The following is a 20,546-nucleotide window of genomic DNA, read 5'->3' on the forward strand; positions in this document are numbered from 1 at the left end:
CAAAGTTGTACTTTTCCTCCCTAGGGAGGAAAATATTTTTCCTCCCTAGGGAGGAAAAGTAAAAGTGACGTCATGGTATTTCATTCATGAAATATAACTTATTGACGCCCTGTACAATATCTATTTTCTATTACGTAAGTATCTATACATTTTAACGTTTATTTATAAAACATTCTGTATTTTACAGAATGGTAAAAAACAGTAAATTGTTATTTTGATTTAACAATATTTACATTAATAATTTGACTTATATTTGACAGTTGACAGTTATATTGTACCTACTTCTTAGTTTTAGTTCTAATAAATTTTGTTGGTTAGTTACATAAATAAATTAAGTAAAAATAAAAACATTACTTGTTATTTGAGGAAGGTGGAAAAACCATATGTATAACATGGGAGTAAAGTGCCTTTTCCTCCCTTGAATGATTACTGCCCTCCGCTACGCGTCGGGCAGTAAACTTCATTCTCGGGAGGAAAAGTAGCACTTTCCTCCCTTGTTATACAAATAGCTATTTCAGGAAAATGAAAATCCGGACAACGTGTTTGCTTCTGATATTCCTGGCACTTCAACACAGATGTGAAGGAGAAGATGTAAAAATTACACCTATAACAAATCCCTTGTTACCCATATTATTAGGACCCTGTAAAATCATTTACACTAAGCATACTTTTATACACTATCTAGATTTAAGAGAAGTAACTAAACAGATAACCAGTTTAACTAATCATTTTTATAGCCTTAAGAATAGTCTAATAGTAAGTAATGCTTCTAACCCTATATCTTTTCATAACTTAGCTGAACAAATGACAAAAAGAACCGAATTTTTAATAAAAATTCTTGAAAGAAAATTTGAAAATTTAAATCCACATATTCGCTCTAAAAGAGATTTAATAGATGGAATAGGCAAAATTAATAAATGGGCTTTTGGAACTTTAGATGCCGACGATGGAGAACGATACGATAAAGCAATCAATATTTTACAATTAAATCAGAAAAATGTAATTCACGAACTTAACCTTCAGTCAACTTTGTACAAAAAGCTTGTTAATCATTATAATCAGTCTTTATCAACCTTATGGCAAAATCAACAAAAATTGCAAGACCTAGCTATATTAATACTAATCGTTATAATTTATGTCATTACTAGATGCCGAAAATATTACAAAAATAAGAAGGTTCCTGCCGAAATCCCATTGGAAGAAAGATGTCCCCAAAATTTGGAATCCAAAAATACCTCAGTTATTTTTTCCTCTTAAGGACGGAGGAGTTACATGGTACGAAAGTTCAGACCTGGCACAATCCAAGCCAACACCTGCAGCTGACTCTACAGTTTTCATCAAGTTTTGTTTGCTAGTTTTATTTTAATTGTATTGTTAGATTCATTATTATTCTTGGTCTTGTCGAGTTCAGATGCATTAGAAATTGTAGCTTAGAAATAAAAATATTTTTTAAAAACAGATTTCATTTTTCGAAATCCAAAATTCACACTACACACTAACTAAGTCTTCGCCCGCTGACGACTAAGGAGGTTCTATTTTAAATCACTGCATAATATCTTATTACGTTACACTTTTTCTGCTACAAGGTCGTCTCACATATTTGCCTTATTTCGATAGGCGAGATGCATCTTACAACGCAGATGCTAAGAATTGCCAGCACATATTCGATTTATCAAACTAACACTAAAGTTTCAGATAAGTAAAATTCTTTCAACCACAATACAGATCGTCCCAAAAAAAAACAGTTTTCACAACATACTCCGCCCCCCCCCCCCCCCGTTGAAGCGCTGGCTTTAATATAAATCAAGACAAAATTTAGTAATAGAGCGCGCTTGAAGACTCCCATCTTTAGTTTTGGCTGATGCAACTCTTACTCTGCCAACCCCAAAGAAAAGTATTGACTTAGTGAAAAAAACTCTATAGAACAAAAGTTGCTTAAAATTAGTGAGTTTATCCAATTTCGGACTTATTTGGAACATATTTTTTTACCCCAAAGAAGGGGTAGTACTCACTCCCAGAACAAAGGCACACATCGGCACAATATCACTTTATTTCTTTGACATGTTAGCTGTATGTATGCCAAATTTCATGTCAATCCAAACGGTTCTTTAAAATCCTTCTTCTTCTTAAAGTTCCCTCTCCTGTCGGAGGTTGGATATCATAACGGCTATGGTCACTTTGTTGGCTGCTGCTCTGAATAGTTGTAATGAACTACAGTTAAACCATTATCTAAGGTTCCTCAGCCAGGAGATGCGTCTTCTTCCTCGGATCCTTCCTTGCATAATAATTCGCAGCAACTCATATTTTTCTCCTCTGGTAATGTGACCCAAATATTCCAGTTTTCTAGTTTTTATACTTTTCATAATTTCTAACTCCTTATTTAAACGTCGTAGCACTTCAACATTGGCAATCCTTTGAACCCACTGAATTTTCAATATTCTTCTGTAACACCACATTTCGAACGCTTCTATTCTTCTTATGTGTTGTCTCTTCAATGTCCAAGCTTCCATTCCGTATAGCAGTATAGAAAATATGTAGCATCTTAGAGCCCTCAATCTGAGAGGCAACTGAAGGGCTTTGTTTGTAAGCAGTGTCTTCATTTTTATAAATGCTTGCCTTGCAGTTTCAATTCGGACTTTAATTTGTTTGCTTTGGTCATTTTTGTCAACAATCCAGGTTCCCAGATATCTGTATGTCTTAACTTTTTCTATTTGGGTTTGCTTCTATCATTAACCTTTCATTTCCATGTTCTGTTTTTGAGACAATCATAAATTTAGTTTTTTTCTTGTTTATTTTTAGTCCGTATCGAATGCAATAATCGTTAATTCTATTTAGTAATTCTTGTAGCGATTCCAGGGTGTCTGCCATTATAACGGTGCCATCTGCGAATCTTATTTTATTTACTATTCTTTCGTTTATCCTCTTCAGCCCAAGAAAAAAGTTTTTATTATTTTAAAAATATTTTCTATTTTCTCTCCTCATTTGTGAAAACAATAAATGAAAATCTATAAAAACTATAAAAAAATTATTTGAAAGACGTAATATGACAAGTCCAGCACAATGGACATCAGGACTTAGCTTTCGTTTAATTTAAGTATGAAACTGAAAAAACATTCTAGTTCAGGAGAAATACACATATATATTTTGCATTTTGTACAAAAGAATCTCGTCTTCTTAGTGCATTCAAGAGGTTTAGGCAACGCGATAAGAATTTCTATTGCTGACAGAGCTTATTGGCAAATGGTCATTACTGGTTTTTCTTACATCTATAGGCGGTAACTGGAAAACTGTAGATCTTTTTATAGGAATTATGGGCACTTCATCTTCAGATGTCTCCGGTTTTCTTGAAGTAGGCGCACTAGCTTGTCTCCCACTTGCAGGCTTACCACCTAGAGGTAGTGACCTTCCAACATACAGATTAAATTCCTGTAAAACGATTTCTTTTGATCATTATCGCTATCTTCACTGACGAAAAAATCGTTATCTGGCAAAATAGTCTCCAATGCACTTTCCATCACTATCCTTTTACTATCTGTAACTAAACGTAAAAAATGTGAGTATGGTAACATATTTGACTAAGTCCCAATGTCCAAAATGCTGGACAAAAAGTTTAGACGACCGCTAACGTGCCCAGTTGTAATTATTTTCAAATATATATTTAACACAAATACGTCCAATCATCAAGTAACATACATTAGAAACAATCAATACTTTAAAGTACAGAAAAACACTACAACTTACTGTATTTTTGTGGAGCCACCAGCATACCTTAAAAAGTTTCACCACGTGTAACAACAAACTACCGAGGTAGGCGCTGTTGTTGAATTTTTCAAATGAGTAAATTTGACTGATAAATAGGAAGTCCAATTTGCTGCAATATAGGATGCAGCGATGCCCAACCCGAATAGTCACCGTGTAATAAATTAGTAAACATTGTCCAGCTGGCTGGACCTATGGACTGGGGAGGTTATAGAGATTCCATCACTTAGCTCCGCTATCGCTTTCTGAAATATGGCTTCACTGTACAGGTTAAACAGTATCGGCGACAGAACACAACCCTGTCTTACTCCTCTCTTTATATCAATATTCTCGGATTCTTGTTCTTCTATCTTTATATTGGCCTTTTGATTCCAATACAGATTGATGATAATTTTTACTTTAAAATACTATAAATGATACTTTAAAATCCAGTTTTGCAATATTTTACCGTGAGTGAATGGACTATTGATCCTTTTGAGGAACACACAGCACACAGCCCGTAGAAAAGAATTTTATAAATAACTATCTTGTTAACATTTAACTAATAGTTTATTATTAATATCTTATATTCTCCTTTTCATGAACATTTTTCAGTGCGTCACAAATTATAGAAAAAAGGTAAGTCCGTGATAATACACATTTATGACATTTATTCTAACGTGACATTTTTGTTAAATCTGACAGTTGTCAAATTTTATTTTCAATTTGGAATAAAACCAAATCAATTATGTCTATTGCATTTATAAAATGGTATTTTCTTTCATTTGTATAGTCTTATAAATTGTACAGATTATATTGATAATATTATTATTTTATTTAATAAATAATTCTTTTTTGATTATGGCGCCATCTATCGACAACTAGAATAATCACCGAACTAGAATAATTACCAAAGTATTCAAAGACGTGCCTTTTTTTCTGTCACATACAATTTAATGCGTTAGAGAGAAATCGAAAAACTGTGACGCACTGAAAGATGATCATGAGAAAAAGAATACCTATAATACACATAATATGTATATACAAAATACTTAATATGTACTTAATCTTAAACCTACAACATCACTTTTTCTACGGTTGAAGAGCCTCTATCGTTTCTCTTGACCTGCCAGTAGTTGTCAAGACTCTGTACTTGCGTTATGCTACGCAGAAATTCCTCATCGTGGGTAATGATAAGAAGCTGGAAATTGGTTTGATTCTCTCTGCTGGCGATCAGTTCCGACAAAGCATCACTCAAACTGCAAATATTAGCTTTGTCCAAATTCGTCGTGGGTTCGTCCAAAGCCAAAATGCCACAATGCGAGCTAAAGGTTTCAGCCAGCGCCATACGAATCACCAAACATGCTAGTACCTTAAAATTAAAAATAAAACACATTATTCCCTCTTAGGAGAGCGGCAACGTAGCGTTGGTGAATAAACATCGTTTTCATTTTCGGCTATAAGAAAACTCGGAAAATGGGACTTATAACGAAAAGTAATTCCGTAGAAGTGACCCATATACTAAATAAGCAATTGCGACACGTGAAGAGGCAAAAATAAATTATAAAAGAAGCGAATCTCAGTAAGTAAATCCAAAAATATAAGGTTAAAATTCGATTGATAAGAATTTACCAACTAGTTTTTAAGATCGTTAACAGCCACGTAGCGGACGAACTGCACTAGATATCCGTGCGACGTTGCCAGACTGAATTGGAATACGAAAAATATAGGATCATTTTTAAATAAATATAAAAACAAAACCTTTTAACCCGAGAAGGAAAACATTTAATTATAAACACCGATAAGGGTCGGAGATTCGACGAGTAGACTGGTCGACGACTCTTTTCGCGGTGTAAGACGGGAAAAAAGGAAACAAAGTAGATAAACAGCGAAATAATAGAAAAGGCCAAGAAAATATTATAAAAATGAGCAGAGATTGCTCCACAGAGAACAGGAAAAAAAGGAAAGGAGAAAACATAGATTTCTTTACAAACAGCAAAAAAACACCAATATCACCTATCAAAAGCCAAATAACAGAAACAGAAATTAGATCAGTTATTAATAATGCTGAAAGAAATGAACGCAACCCAAAATGATATGAAACAAGAACAGAAAGAAATAAAAACCGAAATAAGAGAAATTAGAGACCACAAGTTAAATGAAATTCTTGAGGAAAGTGCTGGGTGTTAGAAGAACAGACAGATAAAGAAACGAAGACATTAGACAAGAACTAGGAACGAAATCACTAAAGGTAAAAGCAGAGGAAAAAAACTGAAATGGTGGGGACACATGATTAGAATGAACGAAACTAGACAGGTGAAGAAGATATGGGAGGCGAGAAGAATAGGGAAAAATCGTAGAGACGACCAAGAAAAACATGGAACAAAAGCATAAATGAGATTCTCGAATAAAGAGGGAAGACATGGAGTGAGGCGAAGGAACTAGCTAGAGACAGAAAAGAGTGGCGTAAATTTGTAGACAAAATTTAAGAAAGCTTGTACACCTCGACAGCTACGGGTATAAGAGGTTTTCGATTATGTATGTATGTATGTATATATATTTCCTCGTAAGTCCGTTGCACGTCACCAACAATTTAGAATTTTCTAGGGCGGTCCGATAAGTACTTAGCATCCAAAAGAACAACGAAAATTTTGGAAAATTGCCGATTTATTCCTGATTGTGGGCTTCTTTTAGCCCGATACACTTAACCCAGCGATGCTCAGACTTCGTTAACCCATTTGAAAAAAAAAACGCTTTCTCTAGGCCTGCAAAATAGGTCCCCATGGCTGTGATAAACTCCTCATTCGACTTAAATTTCTGCCCGGCGAGAGACTTTCTTAAATTTGGAAACAAAAAGAAGTCGTACAGGACCAAATCTGGAGAATACGGTGGATGGGATAGAAGTTTGTATCCCAATTCTACAAGTTTGGCCATGGCGACGGTGGAGATGTGAGCCGGTGCATTTTCATGATGGAAGAGCATTTTTTTCTTCCCCAATAGCGAACTTGCATAAAATTTTAAATTCGAAAAAAATGGTATAAATCACAACAGAACTTAATTTAGAACCAGTATCAAAGATAAAAAAATTTTGTTTGTCTTTCGTTTGGCCCCTAAAGACGACTAAAAATTCAACTTATACCAGCCACACCAAAACGCGTCGTGACGTCACGGAGTTGTATGTTTACATTCTACACCAATTGTATATATAATTTTAAATTAGACATTATAAACGTCAGTAAAAAATACAGTTATGTGACGTTAAAAGTGTTTTTGATCGTTTGAACTATTCATAGAAAATGTGTACTTTTACAAAATGGTTTTATTTTCAATAGTAAACCTTCTTTCCTTTCCTTCAAAAACTGTATCAAACTCCAATCTCAACAAACTGGTATACAGTTGAGTCCGCGAGTCTTTACCCGTGAGTCATCACTTAAAGCATACGAAATAAGTCGGAAATCTATTTCACGCAACAACAACTGACAGAAAGTGGCTACTGTTCCGATTACGGGTTTTATTATAAAATTTGACGTTATCAAATATATAGAATGTCAAATGTAAGTTTTGCTTCAAAATTTTTGCGCAAAATTACAGCTACATTTGAAGTAGCTTAATAAATTCTTTTATTATTATTGATTAATAAATAAATAAACAATTTATAAAAAAATCCAATAACATATTTTATTTTTGTTATTTTATTCACTTTGACGGAAATCTAAACACAGTCATTTCTTTACTGTGTGAATGACGTTAGCTTTGTATGTTTTAAATATTAATTGCCTAAATATAATTATTTACCTTAAAATTTCAAAGCCCAATATAAAATTAGTTGTGAAAACAACTGTTTGTGTAATATAAAGAAACTTCAAAACTCAAATATTCGACAAAACCCGCAAAACTACTGTGACTGACAGCCACAAAATTAAACAAATCAGAAACGTCAAACAAATTGTGTTTAAAATATGAAAACATACCGAATCGTCTTTTTTTGTACCTATCTCTTTTCAATGCACTGAGTCTAGATGGTTCATAAAAATAACATGTGTTGTTACTTAATAACAAACGGCAGCTGGTTTGTCATGAGTTTCATGCATGGAAGAGAATGATGCTAGATCAAAAGTATGTGTTTTATCTCGCCAGGTATTAATGACGCACGGGTAAAGACTCGCGGACTCAACTGTATATTATTACAACGACATACGGTAAATGTCATTAGAATATAAATATTTTTCCTTTATTCCCCGACGACGAGCTGGGCAAATACCCAAGTAGGTGGAGGCCAATAAACTAAAGACGAAGAAGAAGAATATACGTAAATATAACCATAAACGGAACCAGATCGTTAAACTCTGTGACGTCACGGGCCGTTTGAACTATTTTAAAATAAAGAAGGCTTTAAATTTGTACTTCTAAGTTACACTGAGCGGCACAAAAAATGGCCACCCCACAAAATGGGTAATTTTTGATGTCGTGAATTTTCTAAATCTGTTGTCCGATTTAAGTGATTTTTCTAACATTTTATAGCCTTATTCTTTAACAATGTCGCTGTAATAAAATTATTGCTAGACAGGTAAATGATCATTGTATACCGGGTGTACCAATCAAACTGTGTTTTATTCTCAAAGTTTACCACACCCTGTGTAATATTCTACCATTTATAAAATATTGAAATTAAAACCCAACTATAGCCGCAGGTTTTCTTAACATTCTGTTTTTTGATTCATTCGCTTATGTTGGATAATAAAAAAGTTAGGTACTTTAACAACTAGCCAAGTTCTTCATTAATACAGGGTGTTTCTAAATAAGTGCGACAAACTTTAAGGGGCAAATCTGCATAAAAAAATAATGGCCGTTTGCTTTATAAACACATGTCGGCAAATGCTTCGTTTCGGAGATACTGGATGTTGAATTATTTTCTTACAAACTGACGATTTATTTATTGCTCTAAAACCGGTTGAGATATGAAAATGAAATTTGGTAGGTTTTAAGATACAGTTATTACACATTTTTTGACATGCAATTAAGGATTTTATATTCTCCATTGGCGCGCATACGGGTAATATGACGGGTAATATTACCCGCATGCACGCCAATGGTGAATATAAAATTCTTAGTTGTATGTCAAAAAATCTGCAATAATTGTATCTTAAAACCTAAAAAAATTTCATTTTCATATCTCAACCGGTTTTAGAGCAATAAATAAATCGTCAGTTTGTAAGAAAATAATTCAACATCCAGTATCTCGGAAACGAAGCATTTGCCGACATGTGTTTATAAAGCAAACTTCCATTATTTTTTTATGCAGATTTGCCCCTTAAAGTTTGTCGCACTTATTTAGAAACACCCTGTATTAATGAAGAACATGGCTAGTTGTTAAAGTACCTAACTTTTTTATTATCCAACATAAGCGAATGAATCAAAAAACAGAATGTTTAGAAAACCTGCGGCTATAGTTGGGTTTTAATTTCAATATTTTATAAATGCTAGAATATTACACAGGGTGTGGTGAACTTTGAGAATAATACACTGTTTGATTGGTACACCCGGTATACAATGATCGTTTATCTGTCTAGCAATAATTTTATTACAGCGACATTGTTAAAGAATAAGGCTATAAAATGTTAGAAAAATCACTTAAATCGGACAACAGATTTAGAAAATTCACGACATCAAAAATTACTCATTTTGTGGGGTGGCCATTTTTTGTGCCGCTCAGTGTATTATGAGTTTTTGAAGCGTGAAATTTTGGAAATCTCATACAAAACTGAACATTATTATGTAATAAAAAAATGTGCAAGTTCCCTATTGGGGCAGTTTTTTCTGCAATTCGTCGTTGAGTCGGGCACTAATGCGGCATACTAAAGCCCTGTGGTCGTTTTACCCTTTTCCAGGAAGTTGATATAGATCACACCTTGTTAATCCCAGAAAACAGTGGCCATTACCATACCGGCCGATAGGACAGTCTTTGCCTTTTTCGAGCACGTTCACGGGGTGACGTCGCAACGTAGAAACTCCTTCGGATTAGGCTTAAACAGCCTTAGCCACTGGTCTGAAGTGGTCTCATAGTTGCGCTTGTTGGCATGAGTGAGAAAACGCGGCACCAATAGCGCCAACAACTTTCTGATGCTCAAAATGTCATTCAGAATATGATCCACGCGATATTTTGAGATGTCTACTGTGTCAGCGATTTCGCAAACCTTCAGTCGGCGCGCGGTGGTCTAACAATAGGGTCTACCAATACGTGAATTTCTTTCATATTATTCTCCGTGGTAGCCTTTTCGGGGCACCTAGGCGTGACTTATCAAAAGCTGACGTGCGATCACGTTGAAACTCATTAAACCAATTTTTGTCGGTCGCTATCGAAGGAAGAAGTCACCATACACAGCATTCAAGCGCTCTTTGATTTTACTGCACGATTTCCCTTCCAAAAACAAGAATAGAATTACCGACAGATATTAATCTTTTTTCATTTTTCTAAAATCCCCAGACACGCCCGCTTCCACACGCAGTCAAAGTCCGATTTGGCTGAGCTTTGACGGCCGTCTAATAAGAATGTATTATGGTATATTATTTCTCTTGTGATAGTGGTGCCCTAGGGCGGAGAGGCTAAGTACTCATCGAACCACCCACGTATCTGTAGCTAATAAATTAAATATCTACGAGGCTTGTTCAATTGCAACACATCTTTGGTCTAGAACTACTAGACCAAAAAATTATCTATTCTTAAAGAATTCTTGTGGCCGTTGCACGAAGAATTCTTTTACGGTATATTGTACTTCTTCCTCCGACTGGAAACAATTACACTTTAACGCCTTTTTCAATGGGTCAAAGATGTTAAAATCGCAAGGCAATACATCGGGACTATAGGGTGAATGCTCTAATATTATCTATTTCTTTCATTGTAGATTTTCTTTCACTACTTTGGTAACCCGAGGCATTGTCGTGTAGAAAAATGACACTACGCGAGAGCTTCCCTAGACGTCTCCCTCTTATTGCTTGATACATGATACTATAAATAACAAGATAATATATTGCGCATCTTGAAGATAAGGTAGTCGTGACGTAACTGGAGACCCAAGTTCGTAATGGTTCGTAATGACCGAATGATTTCCGATTAGTTTGAATTGCTCGCGGTTGTATAGTCCAGGCTTTATGGTCGCTCTCGTTAGGTAAATTATTCCGATTCGATTTTTTTGCACAAACTTACTAAAAAAGAGTTCCTTATAACAAATCTGCCGCGAGGTCAGAAACATATAACAAATCCTGTCGGGAGGTGCCGCGGTCAGAAAATTGTTTAAACCATTTTTCAAACAAATTCAAAACATTAATTTTTTCGATTCGTTTAATTTTCTTAGATTTTTTGGATCATTATAATAGACCTGGATCCCGCGTATCAAAAAAAGTTGATTAATAGCAAACTGAAAATCTGTTAATAGCTTAACGGTGTCTAGTCAGACAAACTTTGATCTACTGGAACACTGGAACAGGGAAGTTTTAATTGTGGAACAGTTTAAAAATTTGGAACGTCAGATTACGAAAACGTCCCATGTATTTTGTCGGACAGAACATCCAATTGATTTGTTACCCTTTCATTAGACTCTCATGCAAAAATCAGACTACTATTACTAACCAACATGATTTCTGTCATTTGACATGTTCTTCGTGTTCCACTCATTAAAATGCCCAGTTAGTGATAAACACCAGTCTGATTTTTGCATGAAGATTTAATGAAATGGTAACAAATCAATTGGAAGTTCTGTCCGACAAAACACATGGAACGTTTTCGTAATCTGACGTTCCAAATTTTTAAACTGTTCCACAATTAAAACTTCCCCTGTTCCAGTGTTCCCATACATCAAAGTTTGTAAGACTAGACACCGTTAAGCTATTAACAAATTTTCAGGTTTTTCCTGGTTTTCCCTTGTGATTTACTATGAAATCTCTAACGCGAGAATTTTACTGTCGTTGCATTTGGTTGTCTTTTTAAAGACAGATCACATGCTATAATTTTTTTGTGACGGATATTCTTGAGTTGGGATTGATTTCATGTAATCGAATGAACTATCTTTCAGTAAGTCGTCCCAGGAACGCAACTCATAAATATTGGCAATATCATTTTAAAGTCTTCTACTTTAAAATGTATAATTTTTTTTTTATTGTAACTGACTGTAATTTTTTCCCCTTAAATAAAGTCCTTTATTATTATTATTATATAATATATGTCTGAATTGCCAATATAAATGAGTCAGATTAAATAAATTATTAGAAGAATTTTTTACTTAGCAACAACATTTTTGTTTATTTTAGTAATATTTTGTATTTTGACAACGGCACCCGATTTGGGCGTTGAAACGTTAATAAAATTATTTTTTCATTTTAATTGTGGCTTATTTCCCATATAAATATAATTAATCATAAAAATGCCACAAGGAAATAGCTTCAGAACAACATTTCAGCTTGCTATTAATCAACTTTTTTTTGGTAAACGGGATCCAGGTCTATAAGCAAAAAAGGTCTTTTGTATGATTTTTCTCTAAAATTTATTTTTGTCGAGTTATTACCAGAGAACAGCAGTTCTCGCCAGTGGCGCACACCTACACCCCCTACACGCGACACTATATGTACACGAAATTTTCGATTTTCTAAATCTGACTGAATTGAAAATTGGGCCAACTCCCATCTTAAAGTTCAGGAAAAGACTCACCCATTCATATGTCAACCATCCATTTTGGTCCAAGGGTGTGGATTTTACGGCCCTTCCTATTTAGGGTCTGTTTTTCGTTCTCGTCCCCACAACTCCCAAAAACTTCAAAAATTTAACTCTGACCTTTGCGGCTTCTAATAGAAACGATCATTGCCTTTCCAACGCATGTCAAATTTTGAAAATCGGTTATACCGTTCAAAAGTTATCGAGCTCAGAAATATGAGTCAATTTTTATTTAAAAAAGGGAAAATGTTTGTGGATATGTATGTATGTATGTGTGTGGAAAAGTTAAACCGATCTGAATTTTTTTTCTGTGTTTGAAGAGGGGGTGAGGGTCGATTCAGAACCGGTGTAGTTTGTGAGTTTTGACTACCCATAAGCCAGCTATAGGACTTGGTAGATACAAAATAGCATATTTTTTGGCGGTATATATTTTCGGTTCAAGAAGAGACAGGAGAACAGTAAATACATCAAATCAATAGCGTTGAGTTAAGCTTTCAAATGGTGTCTAAGCTGTCAGGATCAGACATACACATGGCTCAGTATAGCCGAAAAACTGAAAAACTAAACTTTGACCATTTTGTTTTTTCGACAATTACTCAAAATTTCAACCCACGAATTACGCCAATAACTGAGCGTTTGTAGAAGGACTCTAGACGAATCTAACGGTGTATACCTTATATCCGGGAAAATTTGAATTTCTAAGTTATAGACTTCATAAGTATGATCAAATCTATTTCTTATGGGAAAAACGGTTTTTCAAGCTCAATAATTCCTGTAATAGCTTCAGTTATCATACTTGACCTTAGATGCATAAAATACTACTTGTCAATACGTTTCAAACTCATGTTTAGTGAACAAAATCGGTTAAGCCGTTTAGAAGTTATTAAGCTACAAAAGTATAATCCAATTAACGATTATTCCCTAAATGGTTTATGTAGTTGTAGTGGTTACGACGCTAATTTGATCTGGCAACGGGCAATCCGAGTTCATTTACCGGCCATCCCAATATTTTTTTCAATCTATTTCGAATAGAAAAAAAATCTAGTGTACATTCGATGGACACTAGATCATTTGGGAGATAATGCGACAAAGGCGACCATTTATAAAGCTTAACGTGTAATCGAGAAACATCGCATTCAACTTTATACATTTAATTTATAAATATATTTTCAAATAATTTTTCAAAATTCAAACTGTATCAAAGTTACTCTATTGTGGCGCGTTTTACTTCAAATTTGGCAAATATTATGAAACAATATTTTAAAATAAAACTAGAATTTTGTTTTGCATCAAAATGAAAATACATTTTCGCGCCATGTAATATTCATATCAGATCTTTTGTAGCTGGAATATTGTATGCGCCATTCATTTTTACGGCGTTTAGCGGTTTTTTTGTACGTTATACGCCATTTAATATTTGAAAAACGCGAAAATCGCCATTTTTAAGACTTAATAACTCAGTTAAAAATTATACTATGAAAGTTAGAAAGTGACCAAATCAAAGTTTAAAGTCCACCCTACAAAATCCTGAAGAAATTTTTGTCATTATTTTATTACTAAGCTGTTATTTTTAATTATTAACAATGAGCGCTAACTGCATATAGGCGGCCATCAATAGTAAGTGCGAAAGAGATGCACCATTCCGGCCGTCTAATGGTGCACCTCACTTGCACTCACATTGACGGCCGCCTCACTTAGCGCTCTTGGTTAACAATTAAAAATAACAGCTCAGTAATAAAATAATGACAAAATTTCTTCAGAATCCTGTAGGGGGGCTTTCAACTTTGATTCAGTCACTTTTTGACTTTCATAATAATAATTTTTATAAAAGAGTTATTAAGCCTTGAAATGGCCATTTTCGCGTTTTTCAAATTTTAAGTCTAGTATAACTCAACAACAGTCAATTTAAGAGAAAAATTACAAGAGACCTTTTTGGCTCATAGTGACCCAAAGAATAAAAAAAAATTATACGAAGTGAAAAAATTGATTTTTTGAAGTGAAAAAATTGATTTTTTGAATTTGTTTAAAAAAATTGTTTAAACAATTTTGCGACCGCGGCACCACCCGGCACTCTGTATATTTGTTATAAGGAACTCTTTTTAAGTGAGTTTGTGCAACAAAATCGAATCGGAATATGTTACCTAACGGGGGCGACGATACAGCCTGGACTATAAGCTAACAACAAGAATTCAAATTCCGGCCTCCAGTTACGTCATGCGATGCGCGAACTTGGGCGTATTTGCGCTACGGAAATATACTATCTTGTTACTTATAGTATCATGGCTTGATAGAGCTTGTTCAAGGTTTATTTATTATACCGGTTTGCGTTGATACGAACTTTATGATGATGGAGACTCTCTAAGCAAGGGTCCTTCATGGTTTAAAAAAAAAGTTTTTTACTACGCGCTGATTACATTTCGACGGATTGTTTGTTATCAACAAACACCATTTTTAAGCCACAATACTCAAAATCGCAGACAAATACAAATTAATGATAAGAACTGATCAGTGTAATGTTTACAAACATAACAGAATTACACATTACAGAAACATTACAGAATGTCAGTTGAGTGATTTCAATTGTTTCCAAAGCTAACCTGGCCAAAGATGAATTTCAATTGAACAAGGGTATACAGTGATGAGCGCACTAATAACCGGTAAAATAGCGCAAAAGATGGAAAACATAATAAGTTGTGAGATAAAAAGAGATGAACCTATAGGTGTTAAATTTAGCGATAGTAACGTATAAATTGACATTATGTTGATTATTTCACACCTTTAGACGTATCGGACGAGTTTGAGAAATGCCACTGTCACAGTGACAGTTTTAGTTGACATACTCCTTCGATACGTCTAAAGGTGGGAAACAATCAATATAATGTCAAGTTATAGGTTACTATCGCTAAATTTAACACCTCCACTAGTTTTATTTCTTTTTATCTCACAATTTAATATGTTTTCCATCTTTTGCGCTATTTTGCCGGTTATTAGCGCGCTCATCACTGTATATATATAGTTAGTTCATAAGACCCTACATTCTCTGCTATAAAGACAATACGGCAAAGCTGTGAGAAAATGTCAACGTCAAATTTGATGTCGTGCAGCGGATTGGCAAAGTTAAGTCACAATGACGACCTCTCGTGTATTTCGGCTGAACTAATATTGAGGATGTTTTTCTTCTTTTTCTTTTTATTGGTCTGCTATAATGGGGGTTTTTAATGTCAAATCGTTGACCAATTTGAAAGTTTGAAACGCGCGAAAAAATATTCATTGTTTATTTTTACAAATTTGTGGCTAATATAAAATTAATCACATGGTTTTGAAGCCGCTGTGATTGAAAAAAAAAATCAAAATGTTGATTCTGAAAACAACATGTTTTAAGATTTAGGTAATTTTGAATCCGCTGTGACTGTAAACAATGAATCAGATTATTCAAACATTGTTGAAATTGTAGATGAAACAATCAAGATACTTATTGCGATGATTTTATTGATTTGAACAAAACTCCTCAAGGTGTTAAAGATATTTTAAAGCATTTTGATCTAAATAGGTAAACTCTGTACATATCTGCTTAGTATAAAGATAACTATCATTAATATAAATTACTTACTTCAGTAATGTAATCGTCTTTTTTTGAAGTGGTCACTGCAAATATAAAAATACTTGACATTTTTGCTTAAACCACAGATTTCGATCCAGAATACTTGTTCCGTTTTTTTAACTGGACAATAATGCAGTTATACTCCATCACCAGATTTTTTACAAGTTTCTATACAGCATCGACGCCAACCTTTGTTGACACGTGAAAATTCCATGTTAATAATTTTATATTAACCACAAATTTGTAAAAATAAACAATGAATATTTTTTCGCGCGTTTGAAATTTCAAAATTTTACAACGATTTGTCATTAAAGACCCTTATTGCAAGCCAAGAAAAAGAAAAAGAAGAAAAACTCCCTCAATATTAGTTCAGCCAAAATCCACGAGATGTCGTCATTGTGACTTAACATCGCCAATAAGTTGATTTTAGTACAAAATATTAAGAAAAGCAATAGAGTTGGTAGGAAACGTTCTATCTGCAACATTTAAAATACTTTCCACTTGAAAACAGCTTAAAAATAAGAAATAAGATCCCGACTTGTCATACTTTTACAAAAAATGTGATGGCTATAGGTTTTACCTTTTGTCCAGCACTGCATCTACCACGCATGTCAAGTTCTATACCATTTTTCACTTGAACAACTTTATAGTTGTACGACCTACGTTTTCCAGCTGCCAGAGTGTCATCTGTTTTCATTTCGATGTAGTCTATGTCGTTACCGCTAAAAAAATATATTATACAGTGCTAGTCAAAAGCCCCCCTCATATCTTTTAAACGGTTATACTTATAATAGTGAAATTTGGATGGAGGAAATAAACAGACGTAGTATTTTCAACTAGTCATGACAGATGATGTAATAGTGACAGATGACTTTACAGCCCCACTGTGACAGACAATTTTAAATGGAACCTTATGGCAAGTGATACCTCGTTTGAAATGTATTGAAAATACCTATTCGGTCATACTAATTTTGTTTGAATTTAAGCTCATTTTGATGAATAAATAAAATAAATATAAAATTGTAGTTTCGCATTTACTTAATAAAAATTTAAACTGTCGCCTATGGTTACTTGTCAAAAAGGTTGACGTTGACGTAAAAACTACTAGAGAACTGAAAAACGTCAACTTTTTTGACAAAAAAACCATAAGCGGACATTTGAATTTTTTTAAATTAAATGCGAAACTACAATGTTATATTATTTAGTTTATTTACCAAAATCAACTTAAACCCAAAAAAATTAGTATGACTGAATAGGTATTTTGAATACCTTTTCAACGAGGTATCACTTGTCATAAGGTTCCATTTAAAATTATCGGTCACAGTGGCTCTGTAACGTCATCTGTCACTATTACGTCACCTGTTATCACTAGTTGAGAAGCTTACGTCCGTTTATTTCCTCCCTCCAAATTTCACTATCGTAAGTATAACCCTTCAAAAGATACGAGGGGGAGATGGACTTACCACTATTCTTAAAGTTGATTGTACCAAGAGTAAAAATGAATTGTTTGAAATGAGAATTGAGTCAGTTGCAAACAGAGCACCAGATATGGTAAAATATCTGTTTGTATATGGCTAAAACTTACCGATATATGGTTCTCCACAATTTTCTAATGGAAGTATTAATTTGCACCATTCTCTCTTCGTGGAATTTCAGTACGGATTTCTCTAAAATATTGACGTACCTAGTCAAGTCTTCTATAACTAGTTTGTTAAGCGATAGTTCATAATGAGCTTTTTTATATAGTTTGTGGGCATTTCTGTTGTCGGCTCTGCTCAATTCGTCCGATAACTCATCAATTTGAGTCTGTACCTCTTCCTGCTGGCCGAGAAGGTTATTTTTCTCCCTTTGCTTTTTATTGATTTCGTCGGTCTTTCTCTGTTTCTCTTCATAAACTTGTTGATAATTGGCACCTTCAATTTTTTGTCTGAGCTCTTCAACTTCGGTCTCGACTATGGTTTGTTTATTTTGTATTTTCCTCAGTGTCACGTTGTCTTTTAGTGCTCTAAACTCACTATCTCTTTTTGCGAGTGATTCTTTCTTTTTAGAAACGGATTCCAAATTTATAGTCTTAGTCTTTTCGTGGGTTTCCAAAGAAACTTTCAGCTCAGCTAATTCTTCTACAGCCTTCTTCAATTTGTCTTGATTCTCATTTCTTTCGTATTCGCGAATGCCCTTGAGCAGTTTGTGGATGTCACTTAAACTATTCTGATGTAAATTGAGCTTGTTCCTAGCTGTTTCTTTTATTTGATTATTTGTTATGGTGGCCTTTGTTTTAGCTTCTATAGCTTCCTTTAGCTCTTGCTTCTGAGAAGCTATATTTAATTTTAGCTCATCTACGTCTATTTTTAAAACGACCAATTTTTCATTAATCTCTGTATTTTGTGTTTCTAGAAGAGGTTTCTCCTGGACTAGCTTTTGAATGTCAAGTTGTCTTTGGACTTCATTTTGAATCTTCTTGTTCAGTTCTTGATATCTCTCTCTATGCGATTCTAACATATTTTTGTTGGTTTCATATCTAAAAACCAAAATACGTGTTATAATATCAGTTTATCTGTGAAAAAAATCATTGATCTCACGTAAAAATCTTATACAGATATTACATTGTTCTGAAAGATATATGAGGGGTAGCTGAAAAATCCGAGATGTACATTGTATGCTTTGTATTTTTATTAAATAATCTTAAAAATGATTTTTTGTTTATAAAACTCTTCTTAAACATTTTAGAAAAAAATTGTTCAAATAAAAGTTGTAGATCATACAAATTTCTTTAGGTATTGATAGTTTCAAAATTAAAAGACATAAACAATTGACCCAGATAAAAGAAAAAAACCTTTATTTTCGCAGTAATTTAAAAGCGTTAATAACTTTTACATATTGATATGTAATGTCAAACTTGTAGCATTTAATGAGTTATTAAAGTGTGGTAAATTTCAAACATATCAACCAATAGTATATGTAATTCCATTTTTTTTATCCCGGAGAGCGATTATTTAAACAACTGTACTTGCCCAAACAGCCGAATAGAGGTATTTTGTAAATCGTAATCGATTCTTTAAAAAACAGATACTTCTATGACTAATAGGAAACAAGATAGTATTTTTTTCTTAAAATCATATTTTTATTGTCATTTAACATTAAGAGCTGAAAATTGAACCGATTCTAAATGAAGATCTAAACTTTATGATCCAACTTATACATAGCATATGTAGAGAATGAGGAAAAAGTTATAACTCATTAAAATGATGGTACATACTCGTAAAATACCGCTACGTAAAGTGGAGGGAAGAACTGTCCGCTAGAATATCTGGGCTTGTTTCTTGTTATTGGTCATAGACGTTTCTCTTTTTTTTTGGAAAGTTTTTTTTACCAGCGTTTCATTGCACCTACTTACAAGAGTGCGATATAAAAAATATCAAAGTATTATAAATGTTTGTAAACCAAAAAGTCAGCCGTTTTTCAAAATGTTTTTTAATAAAAAATTTAATAAAATGTTTCTTAAATATACCTTAAAAATGAAGCCTCAAGGAACCGATTGTGATTTTCAAAATACCTCTATAGTAGTCTAGAGTACTGTTTGGGCATGTATAATTGTTTAAATAATCGCACTCCGGGATAAACAAATTGAACTACTTACCAACTATTTGGTCGATCTGTTTGAAATTTAGCACACTTATAATTTTTTCACTGTGATTGTTAAAAAAAAATGTGTGTGTACTTTGTACGCACGTAAGAAGTTATACTTCTATTATATGATTTCAACGAAATAAATATACTTTCAACATGTTATTTGTATTTTATTTAAAGATTAAATTAATTTTTACTTACTACTTTCAAAAAAATTTTATTAAAACAATACCAAAAATATAAAACACACGGATTCGAACCGGGGACCTCTCGATCTCCGGTCACACGCTCTACCACTGAGCTATATGCTTTGACAGGTTACAAGATTTCTCATACATACTGACAAATTTAAAATACCAAGTGAAGTATACAAAAATACTTTAAATTAATATACTTACTATTATTATAAAATATCTTATTCCCGAGGAAGACAAATCCAAAGACACAAAAATTATAATAAATATATTTACTAAAAACACTAATAATATATTCTTTTCACGCACACCTTATTTGCGCTACATAAAGATGTAGCGACTAATACCATACTGTCGGTGTGCGCATGCGCCAGGGAATGTAAAAATTCACCCTCGTGTCTAAAGAACTATAACTTCAAAAAGCAAAATTAGATGTACGTCTTTACGGAATTCTTATTGACCCCCCACTTTTAAACCTTTTAAAACTTTAAGATTTTTTGTTGTTTTCCCCTGCTGACTGGCGTATTAGTTATAAACATAAACTGCAAAGCATAACTTAGGGATATAGGAAATTATACACATTTTCAGAGTTGACTTTTTCGTGAACAGATTAACGGATTCCGCTAATTTTTTTATTATTTTAGATTTTTCTTTAGTATTTAGACAGTTGTGCAAAGGTTTC

At 33.5% G+C, this 20,546-nt stretch overlaps 1 protein-coding gene across 2 annotated transcripts in view; it reads right to left on the minus strand.

Moving 5' to 3' along the window:
- Positions 1-4,286: 4,286 nt before the first annotated feature.
- The window catches only part of LOC114338423 (DNA repair protein RAD50), an 87,527-nt gene continuing 71,267 nt past the window's right edge, over positions 4,287-20,546 (minus strand). For both annotated transcript variants that reach the window (XM_028289023.2, XM_050644096.1), the window contains exons 8-10: positions 17,629-18,561; positions 16,624-16,765; positions 4,287-5,110 (exon numbers count right to left, since the gene is read on the minus strand). In XM_028289023.2, coding sequence (XP_028144824.1) covers positions 4,814-5,110; positions 16,624-16,765; positions 17,629-18,561 — 1,372 coding nt within the window. In that variant the 3' untranslated portion in view covers positions 4,287-4,813. The remainder of the gene's footprint in view (positions 5,111-16,623; positions 16,766-17,628; positions 18,562-20,546) is intronic.

Source organism: Diabrotica virgifera, chromosome 2 (assembly GCF_917563875.1).
Source record: "Diabrotica virgifera virgifera chromosome 2, PGI_DIABVI_V3a".
Classification (NCBI taxonomy): Eukaryota; Metazoa; Arthropoda; class Insecta; order Coleoptera; family Chrysomelidae; genus Diabrotica; species Diabrotica virgifera.